The sequence below is a fragment of the Carassius gibelio genome, chromosome B17, assembly GCF_023724105.1.
Source record: "Carassius gibelio isolate Cgi1373 ecotype wild population from Czech Republic chromosome B17, carGib1.2-hapl.c, whole genome shotgun sequence".
Classification (NCBI taxonomy): Eukaryota; Metazoa; Chordata; class Actinopteri; order Cypriniformes; family Cyprinidae; genus Carassius; species Carassius gibelio.
Window position 1 is genome coordinate 13,865,317 of NC_068412.1, and position 17,723 is coordinate 13,883,039.

General features: G+C 36.1%; 1 protein-coding gene across 2 annotated transcripts; it reads left to right on the forward strand.

Annotated features, from left to right (window-relative positions):
• Window positions 1-37: 37 nt before the first annotated feature.
• On the forward strand, window positions 38-17,465 carry LOC127975908 (isovaleryl-CoA dehydrogenase, mitochondrial). 2 transcript variants are annotated; one of them, XM_052579958.1, is made up of 12 exons: window positions 38-184; window positions 5,000-5,089; window positions 5,190-5,241; window positions 5,359-5,528; window positions 5,738-5,831; window positions 6,279-6,409; window positions 6,506-6,602; window positions 6,689-6,782; window positions 6,865-6,946; window positions 15,915-16,019; window positions 16,150-16,222; window positions 16,602-17,465. In XM_052579958.1, exons 2-12 carry the CDS (start codon window positions 5,084-5,086, stop codon window positions 16,733-16,735), a joined length of 1,038 nt encoding a protein of 345 aa, XP_052435918.1. In that variant the 5' UTR covers window positions 38-184; window positions 5,000-5,083; the 3' UTR covers window positions 16,736-17,465. The 2 variants fall into 2 exon arrangements, with proteins under 2 accessions (XP_052435918.1, XP_052435917.1); XM_052579957.1 differs by lacking the exon at window positions 38-184 and adding an exon at window positions 1,323-1,632.
• Window positions 17,466-17,723: the final 258 nt, after the last annotated feature.

Here is a 17,723-nt window from a genome sequence, read left to right on the forward strand (position 1 = left end):
TCCGAGGGGCCACACGCTGCGATAGTGAGGGGGTTGAAATGAATCCAGCGGGTCAGATATGCTACTTTATTTCTAGTAAGTTACGTAACCAACGAGCTCCATCCAGACAGCGTTGTTTGGTTCAGCGCAAGTCCGTGGACGCGCACTCAGAGACAGGGAGCCCCTGTAAACAACCAACGCTCGAGTTGAGTGAACACACATCTTCCGCATTTGAGACGTTTCCCCTCTCTTCCTGACTTTTAATTTGTTTGACTTTTGCTTGATAGCGCATTTCCTTATTCAGTGCAGTATTCGACCATACTGCTGTTTATAACCTTCTCAAAATAACAAGGACTGTAGACTGTTACAAATATACTAGTAAAAGTAAAGGTAAAGTTATTTAAAGTCACATTTATTACTAGATTTCATTCAATATATGTTGAGATAGCCTATATATAAATCAGTGTAAGAAAGCATCGTTTAGTTTATTACAAAGGATTAGCCTATATATCTATTGTTCAACAGATTTATGTTAATAAGGGTATTAAATTGTCAAAAACGGACCTTTACCTACCTAAAATATCTGATTCTCATTTACGATTTTTTTAATGCTGCAATTAATTCATACATGTTGTGGTTGTCAGACGTTTACTGGACATACAGTGAAACAATCATTTTGGTGACTGTATGGAAGCTCTATGCCACTAAATTATATAAGCTACAAACTATTGGAGCTATAGAATCTGGTTGTTATTATAAAATGTGGCCTGCTGATAATAAAGCTGATGCATTAAAGGTCAGATGATGACTTAAAATTTTCCAGTAACTGTGGTCATACAAAAGCAAAACACGTAACATATGGCACAAAAATAATGAAATACTAAATAACACAAAACATTCGATAGTACATAACCAATAACAAAAAAAAAGCAGACAGTTCTTGGAATGGGCATTTTAATTAATGCATACGTTTTTTTATTTTCTTCTAAAACTTTATAGTCAACAATATCTTGCCCTTAAACACGATGATTAATTAAATATACTTTTTTCTGTAAATTTTAAAATAATTGTTACATTTTAATTCTAAACCAGTTTCATGAACTAGAAAACATTGTAAAGTAAAATCACATGTAAGCTGTAGTTTTTTAACAAACTGAGATATTTCCTGTTAAGGATTATAAAATATTATTTCATCTGTTCTGACATATTTTTCAATAATTTTTTACCGAATATGTTAAGGTAACTTGCAGTTAACCAGTGAAGAGTTGTGACTATTATCTTTCACAGTGTTTCGTGATGGCTGTGCTGTAGTTTGTACTCCTCGCAGTAGGTGGCAGTAAAGCTCTAGCGGCAGGTAGAGGTCACGCACAAAGCAAACGAGAAGGACAGCGCAAGAGCATTTGAGTGAAGTTCAGGATTGTTTCCCTGCACCTTTTACCTGTCCAAGTGCTTGCATAATCAACTCAACAGTTTTTTTTCCCCAGTTTGTTCTGCCTTTATTCTGCAATTGCTACAATTCCCAAAATGTTGGCTGTCAGAAGAGCATTGCGTCTCTGTCAAAGAGTGGCCCATGTCAGTGTTTCTCGTCGCGGATGCGCTGGAGCTGTTGCCCTGGACGACATCGTGAACGGTCTGACCGAGGAGCAGATCCAGGTATCACACACCTGCTCACTAAACCTGGAGCCAGAGCTCGTCAAATGTCACCGATTCTTCAGTATGGTTCAAGTGCTAGTCAGCTAGCATACATGATGACCTTTGACACAATTTTAGGAACTTAAGACTATTTTGTTGCCAAGCATTTTTTTTTATTCATCAATAAAATGTACTTATATTAAATTAAATTTAACTCAGACCATCATTTACACTGAAACTCTAACACAGCAGTCGTGCTCCTGATATATATATATTTTAAAAAGAAAAAAATCACACATGAAATATAGATCCAACCTTGAAATTGAAAGATGTAAGTACAGTTAGAAGTTAAATTAAAAGCCTTATATATTTTTGGGATTTTAGTATATGACTTGCGGACATACTGTCTGTGCTTCGTGGGCGTGAACGGACGGCGCTTTTTGATTGGACAGGATCATTTTATAAACCCTTTATTTGCTTTCCTAGAAGCGCAATAGAAAGTCATAATATAACTTACAGAAATCTGCATTGCGTAAGTTTGGACATGGTACTCTCGTAGTGTTTTGGACATGAATCAGTGTTGTGTGGTGCTCTTCTGAAATGAGGAGGCAAATGTCCTTCTCAGCCCAATATAAATTAATGATACAATTCTGTTTTGTTTAATGGTGTCCAAGTTAAATGTGTATTTAAATAACCAATTTATTTATGCTAAACAAAAGTTTATTATCGATACTAACCTTCACATTTCTTAACTGTATATTATATATATACTTTACCTTTACTTTTACTAGTATATTTGTAACAGACTACAGTCCTTGTTATTTTGAGAAGGTTATAAACAGCAGTATGGTCGAATACTACACTGAATATATATATATATATATATATATATATATATATATATATATATATATATATATATATATATATATATATATATATATATAGCACCCCCTATTGACAGAAAAACTGAAATATCACATGTTCCTAAGTATTCAGACCCTTTGCTCAGTATTTAGTAGAAGCACCGTTTAGATCTAATACAGCCATGAGTCTTTTTGGGAAAGATGCAACAAGTTTTCCACACCTGGATTTGGGGATCCTCTGCCATTCCTCCATGCAGATCCTCTCTAGTTCTGTCAGGTTGGATGGTAAACGTTGGTGGACAGCCATTTTCAGGTCTCTCCAGAGATGCTCAACTGGGTTCAAGTCAGGGCTCTGGCTGGGCCATTGAAGAACAATCACAGTTGTTTTGAAGCCACTTTTTGAAGTTATTTTAGCTGTGTGCTTAGGGTCATTGTCTTGTTGGAAGGTGAACCTTCGGCCCAGTCTGAGGTCCTGAGCACTCTGGAGAAGGTTTTCGTCCAGGATATCCCTGTACTTGGCCGCATTAATCTTTCCCTCGAGTGCAACCAGTTGTTCTACCCCTGCAGCTGAAAAACACCCCCACAGAATGATGCTGCCACCACCATGCTTCACTGTTGGGACTATATTGGACCGTTGATGAGCAGTGCCTGGTTTTCTCCACCAATAGTTCTATCTTTGTCTCATCAGACCAGAGAATACTTCAGGTGTTTTTTAGCAAACTCCATGCGGGCTTTCATGTGTCTTGCACTGAGGAGAGGCTTCCATCGGGCCATTCTGCCATAAAGCCCTGACTGGTGGAGGGCTGCAGTGATGGTTGACTTTCTTCAACTTTCTTCCCTATCCCGACTGCATCTCTGGAGCTCAGCCACAGTGATCTTTGGGTTCTTCTTTACCTCTCTCACCAAGGCTCTTCTCCCTCGATAGCTCAGTTTGGCCGGATGGCGAGCTCTAGGAAGGGTTCTGGTCGTCCCAAACATGTTCCATTTAAGGATTATGGAGGCCACTGTGCTCTTAGGAACCTTAAGTGCAGCAGAAATGTTTTTGTAACCTTGGCCAGATCTGTGCCTTGTCACAATTCTGTCTCTGAGCTCTTCAGGCAGTTCCTTTGACCTCATGATTCTCATTTGCTCTGACATGCACTGTGAGCTGTAAGGTCTTATATAGACAGGTGTGTGGCTTTCCAATCAAGTCCATTCAGTATAATCAAACACAGCTGGACTCAAATGAAGGTGTAGAACCATCACAAGGTTGATCAGAAGAAATGGACAGCACCCGAGTTAAATATATGAGTGTCACAGTAAAGGGTCTGAATACTTAGGACCATGTGATGTTTCAGTTTTTCTTTTTTAATAAATCTGCAAAAATGTCAACAATTCTGTGTTTTTCTGTCAATATGGGGAATAAGGAAATGAGGAAAACAAAATGAACTTGAATGATTTAAGCAAATGGCTGCAATATAACAAAGAGTGAAAAATTTAAGGCGGTCTGAATACTTTCCGTAGCCACTGTATAAAGACCCATAGGTATCACTTTACAATAAAACCTCATTATTTAACCTTAGCTAATGTATTACATTCACAATGAGCAATAGCTACATTTGCTACAGAAGTAGTAATCTTGGTTAAAAAAAAACATGTCTTAGTTCATGTCAGCTCATTAAATAACACTTTCGATTTTAACAAGTTATTAAATATTGGAATACCTAAAATTAATGAATGTTCAATAGAATTTTTCATTGGCAGTTTATGTTGACTAATGAAATAACTAATGTTAACTAATGAAGCCCTAATGTAAAGAGAGAATTAACAATAAAGAATCAAAACTCTAAGGCATGTTGTAGGCCAGATTAAAATAATAAAAAAAAGTGAAAAGAAATAGCCTATTAAGTCTAAATATTTAAGTATTTGGCGCTGTGATGAACACAATAGCAAATACACAAATTTGAATGGATATTTAAATATGTTTTAGAAAGTGGTGCAACTGCTTTATTTATGAGCTTTCCAGAGTAAAGGCTGCTTTTTTCCTGCAGTTTAGCGCCCTCTGCTGTCAGATAGTGAATGTGCTTTCATTCAGGGGTCTCTCACGTGTTCCTCCATGTGCTTGAGCATTTTGCCAAGTTGATGGGAATAGTATTCTTAAAATGTATTCCAAATTCTGAATAATTTGTAATTGTAACATATTCACAGTATTTAGAAGTGCCCATGATAACAATATCGTGCACATTAATTACCGTGATATATTGCATTACTGAATACCTGCACATGTCTACTCAGGACAAAAGGTGGGGGTTTTGATAATCTTTGAAGCACCGTGAGAATATCTTAGTGCATGCAGACATTTTTTATTGAATCCATTACTATACCATGCTGTTCCTGCCACTGTATTTTTTTCTTTTTTTGCTAGGGTCTACGAAAGTATACATTTAGCATCATGGAATTGTTTTGTTGAGGTTTTTGGCAGCTCATGTCATTTGTGGACAGTCTGCCCTGTGTTTATCATACATCTTTGTTTTGAACACCAGCTCAGACAGACAGTCCAGAGATTCTGCCAGGAGAAACTCGCTCCCTACGCTGATGAGATTGACAAGACAAACGAGTTTCCCCGCATGAGGGTGAGTTCCCGAACCTCCGTACATGACATTATCTCAGGACTCTCTCTGAAATAATCCTGAGTAATGAATCCTAACAAATTTGATCTGTTTTTAAAACTAGGACTTTTGGAAGGAGATGGGTGAGCTTGGACTGCTTGGAGTGACTGCTCCAGGTTGGACCATTTACAGGCTGTTTTTAAAAACCATCGTTTATGAGCTAACTGTTGTTGATACAGTATTGAGCTGAGTCTGATGGGATTCTCCTGTGATGTTTTTATCCACGTGTGCAGTGGAGTACGGGGGAACAGGATTGGGCTACCTTGATCATGTGATTGTTATGGAGGAGATCTCCCGTGTGTCAGCAGCTATTGCTCTCAGCTACGGCGCGCACTCCAACCTGTGTGTAAATCAGATGGTTCGACATGCAAACCAGAAACAGAAAGAGAAGTACATGCCAAAGGTTTGAGTCAAAACATTTATTCATTCAGCAGAGCAAAACTGCTGTCTGTTACGTTTTCTAATAAGCTAGCTTTTTAAAACTGACCCCATAACATGATGCATTAGGGAAAATCAATTTTGTAAATGCAGAATAATTAAATGTATTTAGGTTATTTATGGATTTTTGGGGTTCAGTTGTTTTTCACAATTATGCATATGTTTGTGCTTCAGTTGATGACAGGGGAGTATGTGGGTGCCTTGGCCATGAGTGAGCCCAACTCTGGCTCGGATGTGGTGTCCATGAAACTGACAGCGAAAAAACAAGGTGACTGGCCTTCTGGTATCACTATAATAAGCATCATGGACTTGTCAGAACTGGTTAGATATACATGCATGCTACAGCATATATGTTGCCTGATTTGTCAGCTGTGTTGTCCTTTTGTTTACAGTACAGTTCAGAAGTTTGAGATCACTAAGATTTTATTTGTAAAAAGATTAATACTTTTGTTCAAAAAGAATGCGATTAAAAATGACAAAGTGACAGTAAAAACATTGGGTCCCCAATAGACCGAGCAGACCCCAAACTTGAATGGATGTTTATTTGCTGATTTATGCATGAATATGTAAGGGATATATCTTAATGTCTAAATTAAAAATGTATATTAGGTGGTGTACTTGAGGCATTTCGAGGGTTAAATAAGTATTGCTAACCATACAAACCATTCCAACGCATGTTTGGCTGTAGTATAACCTTTGATCTGTCATCTTTAAGGGGATCATTACATGTTGAACGGTAATAAGTTCTGGATTACGAATGGACCGGACGCAGATGTTCTGATTGTGTATGCTAAAACAGACCCAGAGGCAGCAGCCCGTGGCATCACTGCTTTCATTGTAGAGAAGGTAAGAGATGATGATTCATTTTTCAGTCTGTTGATCAGGAAGGCAGCAGCTTCAATAGATAAGCATTTCATAGTCATTGTGCTTGTGTTCTTGAAGGGCATGCCAGGATTTAGCACAGCGCAGAAGCTGGATAAACTGGGAATGAGAGGATCTAACACCTGTGAACTCATCTTTGAAGACTGCAAGGTCCCTGGTGTGTCAAGTCTATTATGCATATTTGTGAGTCTGAATATGTTGGCGGTCCAAACAACAGATTAAGATGGTCTGTCGTGCTTTCAGAGGAAAACATATTGGGCCCGTTAAATAAAGGAGTTTATGTTTTGATGAGTGGCCTGGATCTAGAGAGACTCGTCTTGTCGGCTGGACCTGTCGGGTAATTGTCTGTTTTCAGTAGCTTGCATAGAAATTGTCAGTTGTCAGATAGTTATTTTTGACCACTTTCTGCATTCCCTCAGCATCATGCAAGCTGTTCTTGACAATGCGATTCCTTACCTACATGTTCGTGAAGCCTTTGGACAGAAAATCGGTCACTTCCAGGTATGCTTTTCACTCTTTAACTTGTTGGACATGTAACAGGATGATGAGCACACATATAGTGCAACACTTTTAAAGCCTGGGAAACATTTCATATAAAAGTATATGTTAAAAAATGCACAAATAGATAAATAAATGAACCAGGAAATACCTTGGCAGAATGTTTGTTGGCAAACAGAACAGTAATTTAATCTATAAGTAGACCAACATAAAACGTGTTGAACAACAAAACAAATCCTTGTATGGTATATAAAAAAAAAAAAATCTTAATAGGAGCATTTTTTCTTTACATTTTTTGATTTGACAATATTCTACTCTCACATTTAATGAGCAGTGCATCGACATATCAAAATAACACGCATCCTCTTACACAAAACTAAACAAAATAAAAAAAAAAGTATTTAAAGAGCCAAGTAATGCTTTTGTTATAAATAATAAAACTTAGCCTTATTTAATAACACACCCTTTCATAGTCATTTTTATGTTAAGTTATCATGGCAAATGAGTAATTTATGTACAGGACACCAAAAGGCACCCTACAGTGGTATTAACCCACACGTTAAAAAACATATTCTAAAGTGACACCTATGATTTATGGTGAAATAAGGATCCATTTAAAACCATTTTTTTAACTTCGTTCTGTATTTGTTTTTTATTTACTATATTCAGTATTTTAAATGAGAGATTACTCCGTTTTTAAGTGTTTGGATTATTGGTAATAAAAACGTTATTTTTATTTAATAAAAATAAAAAATTATCCATGTCCCTTGAATGGTTTTCCACCCTGTCTCATTGGGGAATCCGCCCCTTTAAGAAAAGGCCATCCCCTTTATTGACGTCAGGACAACTGAAATTTTGGTGACTTGTCAATTGATGAATTTTCTTCATCTGAGTTTGCTAACTTGCTTTGCCAAAGCTTAACATGTCCAGCCTGTTGGCATAAAATATACCAAAATCTCTTCAACAGCCAGACTAAATATTTGTGAGCTAATATGTTAACTGAAGCTCAAAATGTCCACCCTGTCGTTGTTCCAAAATGTCCACCCTGTTGGCCACTTAGTCTCGATAGAGTGGACTTAAACATGACAGGGTGGACATAGTATTCATTTGTAGCTAATATTTCTAAAAACTAAAATAAATGGGGGGGGGGGGGGGGTCTATCAATGTGATTGAAGATGTAATTTTATTATTATTTATTATAATTTTATATTTTTAATAGTGGTGGGCCGTTATCGGCGTTAACGTGCTGCGTTAACGTGAGACTCTTATTGGGCGATAAAAAAAATATTGCCGTTAATCTATTCTCAAAATTGGGTTGGGAGCTGGGTCTATACTAGACGAGCTATGATAACTTTCACCTTGATATTTTAGCGCGGATGTATACCAGTCCGCTACTCGCTATGTAAACGATCGCTCCTGGAATGCACTGACGGACCGCAACCACATGAACGCTGGAATCCGTTAACATGGGTGCATAAAAAAAATACGAAACTCATACGCACTGAAGACGGAGTATGTGTGTAACAGGTGTAAGGTTGTTTGCACCTTGTGCAATGTGGAGTTAGTTTACAGCTTTCTCAAGCACTTTGTGATGCATTTTGGAAACAGGAGATGAGCCTCTGGTCTAATGCACCATCTGGCTTGAGAAACCCATTCTCAAAGACTTCCTTTTAGTCATTATTTTATTTGGGTAGCACACATATTGCCCTCGGCAGAATTCAAATGAGCCATTTTAATCTAGATTAATCTAGATTAATTCCAAGATTACAGTGAGATTAATTTAGATTTTAAAAAATATTTATGCCCACCACTAAGTTTTAATAACCCTGTTTAGGAAAGGGACATCATACATTTCAGAAAATATAATTTGCATCTTAATTTTGCAAAGAAACATACTTAACAGTAATATACAGTACTGTGCAAAGTCTTAGCCCACTAGCATTTTCACCAACAAAAATGGTTTTCTATCTTTTGTTGTAGCGTGTCACTAGGAAATATCAGTTTACATTTCCAAACATTATTTTTGCCATTAATTGTAATTATCCAGTGTGATTCTTGTTTGCACAAGGAGTCTGACAACAGCCAGTGCTCAGTAATCATCATCCAGTCTCTCTGGAGTGACTTGAAGAAACAGAACAAACTGAGCCAGACTCAATCCAGAAGAACTGTGGCAATTTAATAAAATCTATTTATTGCATTATTTTTGACGGCATCCTCACTTTACAGTATTTTTACACAAGTGCTTAAAACTTTGCACAGTACTGTAGCTTTGGAGGTTTCTTGAAGCATCTTGGAGACATTGCCACAGTTCTTCTGGATTGAATCTGTCTCAGGTTGTTCTGTTTCTTCAAGTCACTCCAGACAGACTGATGATGATGATGATGATGATGATGATGAGATCAGGTCTCAGAATGTTGTCAGACTCCTTGTGTAAACAAAAATCTCACTGGATTATTATATTTCATGGCAAAAATAATGTTTGGAAATGTAAACTGATATTTCCTACTGACACACTACAGCAAAACATAGAAATAACTGACTTAAAACAATTTTCTGTTGGTGAAAAAACTAGTGGCCTAAGACTTTTGCACAGTACTGTATATGACCACATGCTTTGAAAAATATCTGGTGATATTAACCCGTGTAAAAAGTACCATATTATTACTACTACTATCTATCATTATGCTTCAGAAGTATAAGGTCTCTTGAAAGAAATGAAAACTTTTATTCATTAAGGATTGATCAAAAGTGACAGTGAAGAATTCAGTTTTGCAATCACAGGAATAAATAAATTACATTTTGAAAAATGATTACTGATAACTGTTATTGTTTTAGTTGTAATATTATTTTTGATAAAAGGACACTCCTTTCCTTTTTTAAACTTTTAAAAAGTAGTGTTTATACACAGTTTTATGCATGTCTTTATGTAAAGTTCTGAAAAGGTATTATACAATTAGTGATGGGTCGTTCTTGAATGATTAGTTCATTTTGAATGAATCTTTAATGTGACTCGGGAAGAATGAGTCGTCTCGGGGAGTGATCCGTTCAGTTGCGCATGTGCAAAATTCTATAGGTTCTGTACTGGAATTAGTCTAGTTTCACCTGTTTCAGTCAATGCAGTCTGAGCTGGGAAGAGAATTGATTAGTTCATCTCAGATTCTTCGGGTTTTTCCAGTCGCTCATTCATCACGTGACAGACCCATAAGCATTACCAATGCAGTCTGAGCCAGAGAGAGTTTTTTTTTAAACAAATTTTTCTTAACAGCATTAAGATTTTTTAAAGATTAAATAGTTTGGATATACTTTTGAACCTCTTTTTTAAAAACAATTTTTAATAAAGGATTTTGATGATTGAATTTACTGCGGTGAATATGAAATTTTACAATAATAATAAATAAGCTAATAATAAAATTTTCATTATTTTTGTCTTTTTGAATATTAAAGAAGCAGTGCATCCTTAGGAAGTAGAGAGAAACCATGAAGAACACTGCGATGGATATGATAAAAGAATTCAATCCAAAATAGCTGTGTATGAGGAAAACCCCAAAAGATATGCATATCAGTTTCATTAGGGTAACCACACAAAGAACAGCTTGTATCTATATCTTAAACCTTTTCAAAAACACTTTAGCTGGATAAAATCTGTGTAACAATTTGAATGAGATTTCTCTAACCTTGTTAGTTATTATGTATTCCAAAGACAGAGTCCATACTTTTTTCCAATCAATAATATGATCAACCACATTCCTCCAATAAGACACCACATATGGAGTTGTTACAAGCTTATTTTGAAAAAGCGATCTAATTTTATAGTAACGCACTGAAAGACGTGACAAAAAACTGTTTTCCTACCGGGATTTCAAATGGGTCTAAAGAAATAGATAAAGTGATGGTTGATCTAACAGAGTCCCTTAAAAGCATAACAGCTCCTTTAGGAATTGCGTCCATGACAATGGAGAATTCTTTGGGAGTTACTGGAAAAGTTTATTTACATAAGAATTCTTCATAGCTTAAAATAAGACCTTCTGAGTTAAATAACTGGGAAACAATCTAAATGTTTTTTCTCAAACCAGTTATTAAAACAGAAAGATTTTCTCTTATATAAAATGTCTTGATTGTTCCAAATGAAATACAGGTGAGGGGAGAAATTGTGCTTAAAAATGAATGACCATGCAAGTAAGCCTGTTTATGAAATTTAGATACATTGTAGGGGATTCTAGCAATATCATATTTACAGATCAATAGGAAAGGGAGACCACCTAATTTAGAAAAAAGTTAATTGGAGATAAAATTTAAGTTTGGACTACATAAAAGCTGTCTAATCCAATACATTTTGAAAGTGCTGTTCAAAGAAGAGAAATCAAGGAAATTCAACCCACCATACTCTTATGTGTTCATTACCACAGACTTCTTAACATTATGGGTTTAATTTTTCCAAACAAAATTAAACTGATTTACAGATTTATTGTCCACATATAGAGAGAGTGCAGAGTATGTAAGTCTTATGTAAGCAGTATTCTGCCTCTCAAAGTCATGTCTCTCTGCAGCCATGCACTGAATCTTCTTTGAGCTTTCTTCTTTGGGTCAAAAAATAATTGATTAGTTCATCTATCGAGTCATCTGGTTTTTTGAGTCATTCATTCACCACGTGACAGACCCATAAGCTTTTTATCCTATGCAGTCTGAGCCTGAAAGAGACTTAATAATAATACCGTAATAACATTTAATAATAACTCTTTATTACCTTTGTTACAACATTCAGTGTATGGAAAATAACCATCATGAAATCCACACATTTATAAAGTAAAAAGCTACATTTTAAGACCAGAAATGCAGTAACTGTAAGAGTATGGGATTTAAATCCTGCCATGATTCAAAACTGAAAATACAGTTCTGAAAGGTTGAAACTAAGTGTTCGAAAACTCAAAATCTTACAAAAAAAAGTTTCGCAAGTTCGAAAAATAAGATTTGCAAGCTTGCAAAATGTAAAAAAAATAAAAATATCTCTGCAAACATTGTGTTGTTTTTGAGATTTCCTTCTTCAGAACTGCAACATTTTTTTACGATGTTGCGCAAAGAATTTTTCAGAGTTTCAAATTTGTCAGTGTTCTCCCACTGTATTAGATTGTTTTCCAGGTTAGAAACCTTGTAAATGGTGATCTGAAAACTGGTGTGCGAATGTGTGAAAAAAAGTTTTGAAACTCTGAAAACAGAGCTTTGCAGGCTTGCAAAGTGGTAAAAAAAATTAAATCTCTTCAAACATAATTTTGTTTTTGAGTTTTCCTTCTTCAGAAGTGCAACACTCTTTTTAATGGTGTTGTGCAATCATTTTTTCAGGGTTTCGAATTTGTCACTGTTCTCCCAGTGTATAGTTTGTTTTCAAGATTTGACACTCTGTAAATAGTGATCTGAAAACTGGTGTGCAAATAGGTGAAAAAAAGTTTTGAAACTCTGAAAACAGAGGTTCGAAAGGGCGAAATTTATTACATGACATTACATTTGCACTCCTATGCAGACTATTTTTTCAGAGCCGAGTTTACAACACCCACTTCGCGGAGATACGCTCACACAGTTGTGAGTTTGCGACTCACGTGATTTGTGGCAGTGTTGTCACGCAGCTCTGCTCTGAAACTCTGAAACTCAGACTGAGCGAAAATGAAGCTTCGCAACCTCGTAACTAAAAAAAAAAGCCTGGAGGGAGGGCCTTCTGCTCTTGGCCAATGCTTTGCTGTCTGCTGACGTACAGTCCAATCACAAGTCGTATTTACCTGAAAGGTGGGATTGACCGACTGCTCCGCCAATGACAATGAGCGCACAGGATACGCAAAATAAACCGTCCTAAAATTTAAAAAAGGTTACCAACTTGTCGCTGGAATTCACCATACAATTGCCAGCAGCCACTAAGTTTACCACTGATAGTCCGGCGGTGCATCAGTATACACACTTTCCTCACCTGGCGACTCACTTTCCTCAACTCAGTTTCTTTTTCGCCGTCACAAACAGCGTATGAGGACAATGGAAGCAATAAAAAACAACAAATATACAAGTTCTATAACAAGTAACAAAAGCTTTTAAATAATATAATAAAGAAATACAGATAACAGATAGAATAGAAACATTACGGAGCAAGCTAGTGTTAGAGGTCTTTTTTTTTTTTTTGCCTTTGTTAATACTAAAAGAAAACCAATAGAATACAAAAGATTAGAAAGCTTAATATTATTCTTTTTTTTTTTTAAGAATAGTGAGTGTTAGAGTTAGAGGGTCAAATACATTTGGAAAAGATCTGTTTTAAGCTGTATATATATATATATATATATAGTCGCGGGCTGAAGAATCACACGGCAGGCTGTGGTGAAAGTTTAAAGCCGCGGAGGGTGTATTTATTGGTGGTTGTGTTTGTAAAGGTGCAAGGGGTGTCCGGTGCTCGTCCTCGGTGCTGCGTGATCCTGTTCGCCGGCCGGCTGAGTGCAAGGGGAATCGGTGTCCGGTGCTCAGGTGGCGGGCTGGTCGGTCACTCGCTTTCTGGAGAGATAAGATACCCACCATTAGCTGGCTTTCTGCTGAAGAGCTTTCTCACCCGTGTCTTCTCGGATGCAGCTTTTGTAGTCGTCCTATGAGCGGTTTCAGCTGGGACCGATCAGCCCACGGTGATTGTGTGCAGGTGGATCTCCTCTGCCAGGGTGACGCTGATCGGTGCCCGGGACACGGCTCACAATATATATATATATATATATATATACATACATACATACATACATACATACATACATATATATATATATATATATAGGCTATACTACTTATATAATATATGAAAATACAGATTATAATTCAGGTTTAATTTTTATTATTTTTACAAAATATAGATTTTAAAATGTCTCAATACATATAGCCTATAGTGATTACAGAAAAAAGTTAACCATGCATTCATAAATTTGTAATAGGCAATTATTTATAATTTTACTGAAATATTTTAATAAAAGTAACATACACTGTACACCTTTCAGAATATTTAAATATAATATCTAAATATTATTTTGGATGCATGAGGAATGCGTGAGGAAAGTGAGTCGCCAGGTGAGGAAAGTGTGTATACTGATGCACGGCCGGACTATCAGTGGTAAACTCAGTGGCTACTGGCAATTGTATGGTGAATTCCAGCGACAAGTTGATAACCTTATTTTAGAACCAGACCGCAAGCCATCCGGGACCGTCTTGTGGCCAGAAATCTGCGCATCCTCTGTTTGCGTATCCTGTGCGCTTTTGTCATTGGCGAAGCAGTCGGTCAATCCCACCTTTCAGGTAAATACGACTTGTGATTGGACTGTACGTCAGCAGACAGCAAAGCATTGGCCAAGAGCAGAAGGCCCTCCCTCCAGGCTTTTTTTTTTAGTTACGAGGTTGCGAAGCTTCATTTTCGCTCAGTCTGAGTTTCAGAGTTTCAGAGCAGAGCTGCGTGACAACACTGCCACAAATCACGTGAGTCGCAAACTCACAACTGTGTGAGCGTATCTCCGCGAAGTGGGTGTTGTAAACTCGGCTCTGAAAAAATAGTCTGCATAGGAGTGCAAATGTAATGTCATGTAATAAATTTCGCCCTTTCGAACCTCTGTTTTCAGAGTTTCAAAACTTTTTTTCACCTATTTGCACACCAGTTTTCAGATCACTATTTACAGAGTGTCAAATCTTGAAAACAAACTATACACTGGGAGAACAGTGACAAATTCGAAACCCTGAAAAAATGATTGCACAACACCATTAAAAAGAGTGTTGCACTTCTGAAGAAGGAAAACTCAAAAACAAAATTATGTTTGAAGAGATTTAATTTTTTTTACCACTTTGCAAGCCTGCAAAGCTCTGTTTTCAGAGTTTCAAAACTTTTTTTCACACATTCGCACACCAGTTTTCAGATCACCATTTACAAGGTTTCTAACCTGGAAAACAATCTAATACAGTGGGAGAACACTGACAAATTTGAAACTCTGAAAAATTCTTTGCGCAACATCGTAAAAAAATGTTGCAGTTCTGAAGAAGGAAATCTAAAAAACAACACAATGTTTGCAGAGATATTTGTATTTTTTTTTTTACATTTTGCAAGCTTGCAAATCTTATTTTTCGAACTTGCGAAACTTTTTTTTGTAAGATTTTGAGTTTTCGAACACTTAGTTTCAACCTTTCAGATCTGTATTTTCAGTTTTGAATCATGGCAGGATTTAAATCCCATATAAGAGTAAATAATTTTTTTAATGATGATAATTATGATAATAATTATTATATATTATTATATATTATATAAACTATGCACCCGTTTGTAAGGAATCTTGTAAATTAATTCCTCGATCCAATGCTGTCATTTGACAAATGAATGAACGATAGGTTACAGGTTCTACTTTTTTATAATTATTATTAAACAATACAAACATTAAAGCATTAAGGCAGTACACTTAAAATCATAATAATAATAATATACACACAGATTTTTTGCCAAGGTAACTCCAGTCTATGGTCAAAGCTTATGGGTCTGTCACGTGATGAATGAATGAATCAAACCCTGAAGAATCATGGGATTGAGATGAACGTATCAGTTCTCTTTCCAGCTCAGACTGCATTGGTTAACTCAAACCCGAAGACTTGTCATTTAAGAGGTGAGGTGAGCTAATCATAGACTGAAGACCCAGGTAAACAATGAATTCATCCTTTCTGATTATTATAGCATTATAGTTTTGCATTGTTTGTAGTGTGATCAACGTTTGCGTAAGTACTAGTAGACATGTTATAGGAAGTAACACGTAAGATTTTAATTATATATGATAAAATTAGCGAAATGACTCGAAAAAAAGATTTTGATTGTTCATTTTGCCGAACGAGACTCAGAGGTCTGAGTCAGTAAAATGATCTGAACTTCTAGTCACTTTACACAATTTGTTCCCTTGGAAATAAAATTAATAAAATGATTTTTCCCATTGACTAGCTAATGCAAGGAAAAATGGCTGATATGTACACACGGCTTAACTCGTGTCGACAGTATTTATACAACGTTGCCCGTGCTTGTGACAAAGGCCATTTCAGTGCTAAGGTAAGAGCTCTTTACCCAGTTTTTGTGAGTTGACTGCTTTGTTTTATAATGTTACATATGGGTCTGGAAATGATGCATCCAGTCCTTGCAGAGTGTGTAGTAGCAGTATTGATTTGTGATGTTATTGTAGGACTGTGCTGGGGTAATCCTTTATTGTGCTGAGAACGCGACTCAAGTTGCCTTGGATGGAATTCAATGCCTGGGTGAGTGCCTAATAGTTAGCACAGCAAAAACTAGAAGAAATAGCTCCCAATGTACCTTAGACAGAGATCAGGGTCAAACCTTCTGTCTTCATTCATTCTTACCACAGCATGGAGTTACTGGGTGGATAAAACGGAAAACAAGTCAAACTTGTACCTGTTGCCATAGATGCTTTGTTTTTTTTTTTTATGTCCTAAGCAACGTGAGATAATTGAGCATTTGTGTGCTGATTGATGGTAAACGCTTAGTGCGACTGTTCTGTTCAAAAATTGAACAATTGAGGATTGTGTTAATTCATCAGCAAATTAAGTCCTGCTAATTCAATAAGCCCAGGTCTTATGACTCAAGTTCTAGTTGACTCACACTTGCGTCTGTTCACAGGTGGAAACGGTTACATTAATGACTACCCAATGGGGCGCTTCTTAAGAGATGCTAAACTTTATGAGATTGGAGCTGGAACCAGTGAGGTCAGAAGAATGGTCATTGGCAGAGCCTTCAATGCCTTGTTCAAATAAGAGCAGCACTTTAACGAATGAGTGTCTGACCCTACACAGACTGGGTCACTGTGGCTAGATATTTCATTTTCATCTGGCATCCTAATTATAACACCTTTATTAATGTGAAATGTAATTGCTAATCATTTTCAAGAGTACATCATGGTGTTTTCTTTGCATGTCAAATGCTGTTATATCTGTGTTGTTCTGTAATACATGTTGAAGTGGTCTCACAAATAAGAATAAATGCAATAGTAAGAAATGCAGAAACCTCACCTTAAAGTCATTTTTGAGGACAGACAGTTGATTTATTTTACATAGCTGAACAGTAAAGTGCAAATTCCCTGAAGAAAAAAAATGCTTATGATGATGGAAACACTTGCAGTTGTCTGTTTTTTCTTTTTTTCTAAGAATATGGTCACTCCGTGTAAGCTATTCTACATGTCATCTCTCCCACACTAACATCTTCATATATGAACAAAAAAGACACACAATTCAATAATTGTCCTCTATAAACTCTTTATAGAGGATATTTATTGAATTGTGTGTCTTTCAGATATTCTTTTTCTCTTTAATTTCTTTGTATTTTAAGATTTGTTTAATTTTAAGGTTCTAAAGAAGTAGCACATTTTTAAATAAGCTGTCGTACTGACCATCATACCTTTGGGTTTTCAGATTCCTGCCTTACTGAATAATCGCTTCATGTATTTAAAGTAAATGATTGTTTAGAATAAACATTGTCTTCCTTTCATCTGATGGTATCAGATTTGTTGTTTCTCTGTTTTTTTTTTTATTAGTTATTTTCAGAAATGGCTTAAATTACTTCGTTATTTTATTATTGTGTGTGAAATTGTGTTAATTGTTTAGCTTTTATTTTCATGTTTTATTTATTTTTTTATTTTTGTTTTAGTGTTCGTAATTTTAGTAGTTCAACTAAAATTGACTTTATTTCAATTAGTTACCAAGGCAACACTTCCAGTTTTCATTTTATGTTGATGTTTTCCATCTA

Coding starts and splice junctions, on each gene's coding strand:
- LOC127975908 (XM_052579957.1), top strand. CDS start 1,504: ATGTTGGCTGTCAGAAGAGCATTGCGTCTCTGTCAAAGAGTGGCCCAT. Junction 5,242..5,358: donor GCTTGGAGTGACTGCTCCAG/GTTGGACCATTT, acceptor CCACGTGTGCAG/TGGAGTACGGGGGAACAGGA. Junction 16,020..16,149: donor AAGGCCATTTCAGTGCTAAG/GTAAGAGCTCTT, acceptor ATGTTATTGTAG/GACTGTGCTGGGGTAATCCT.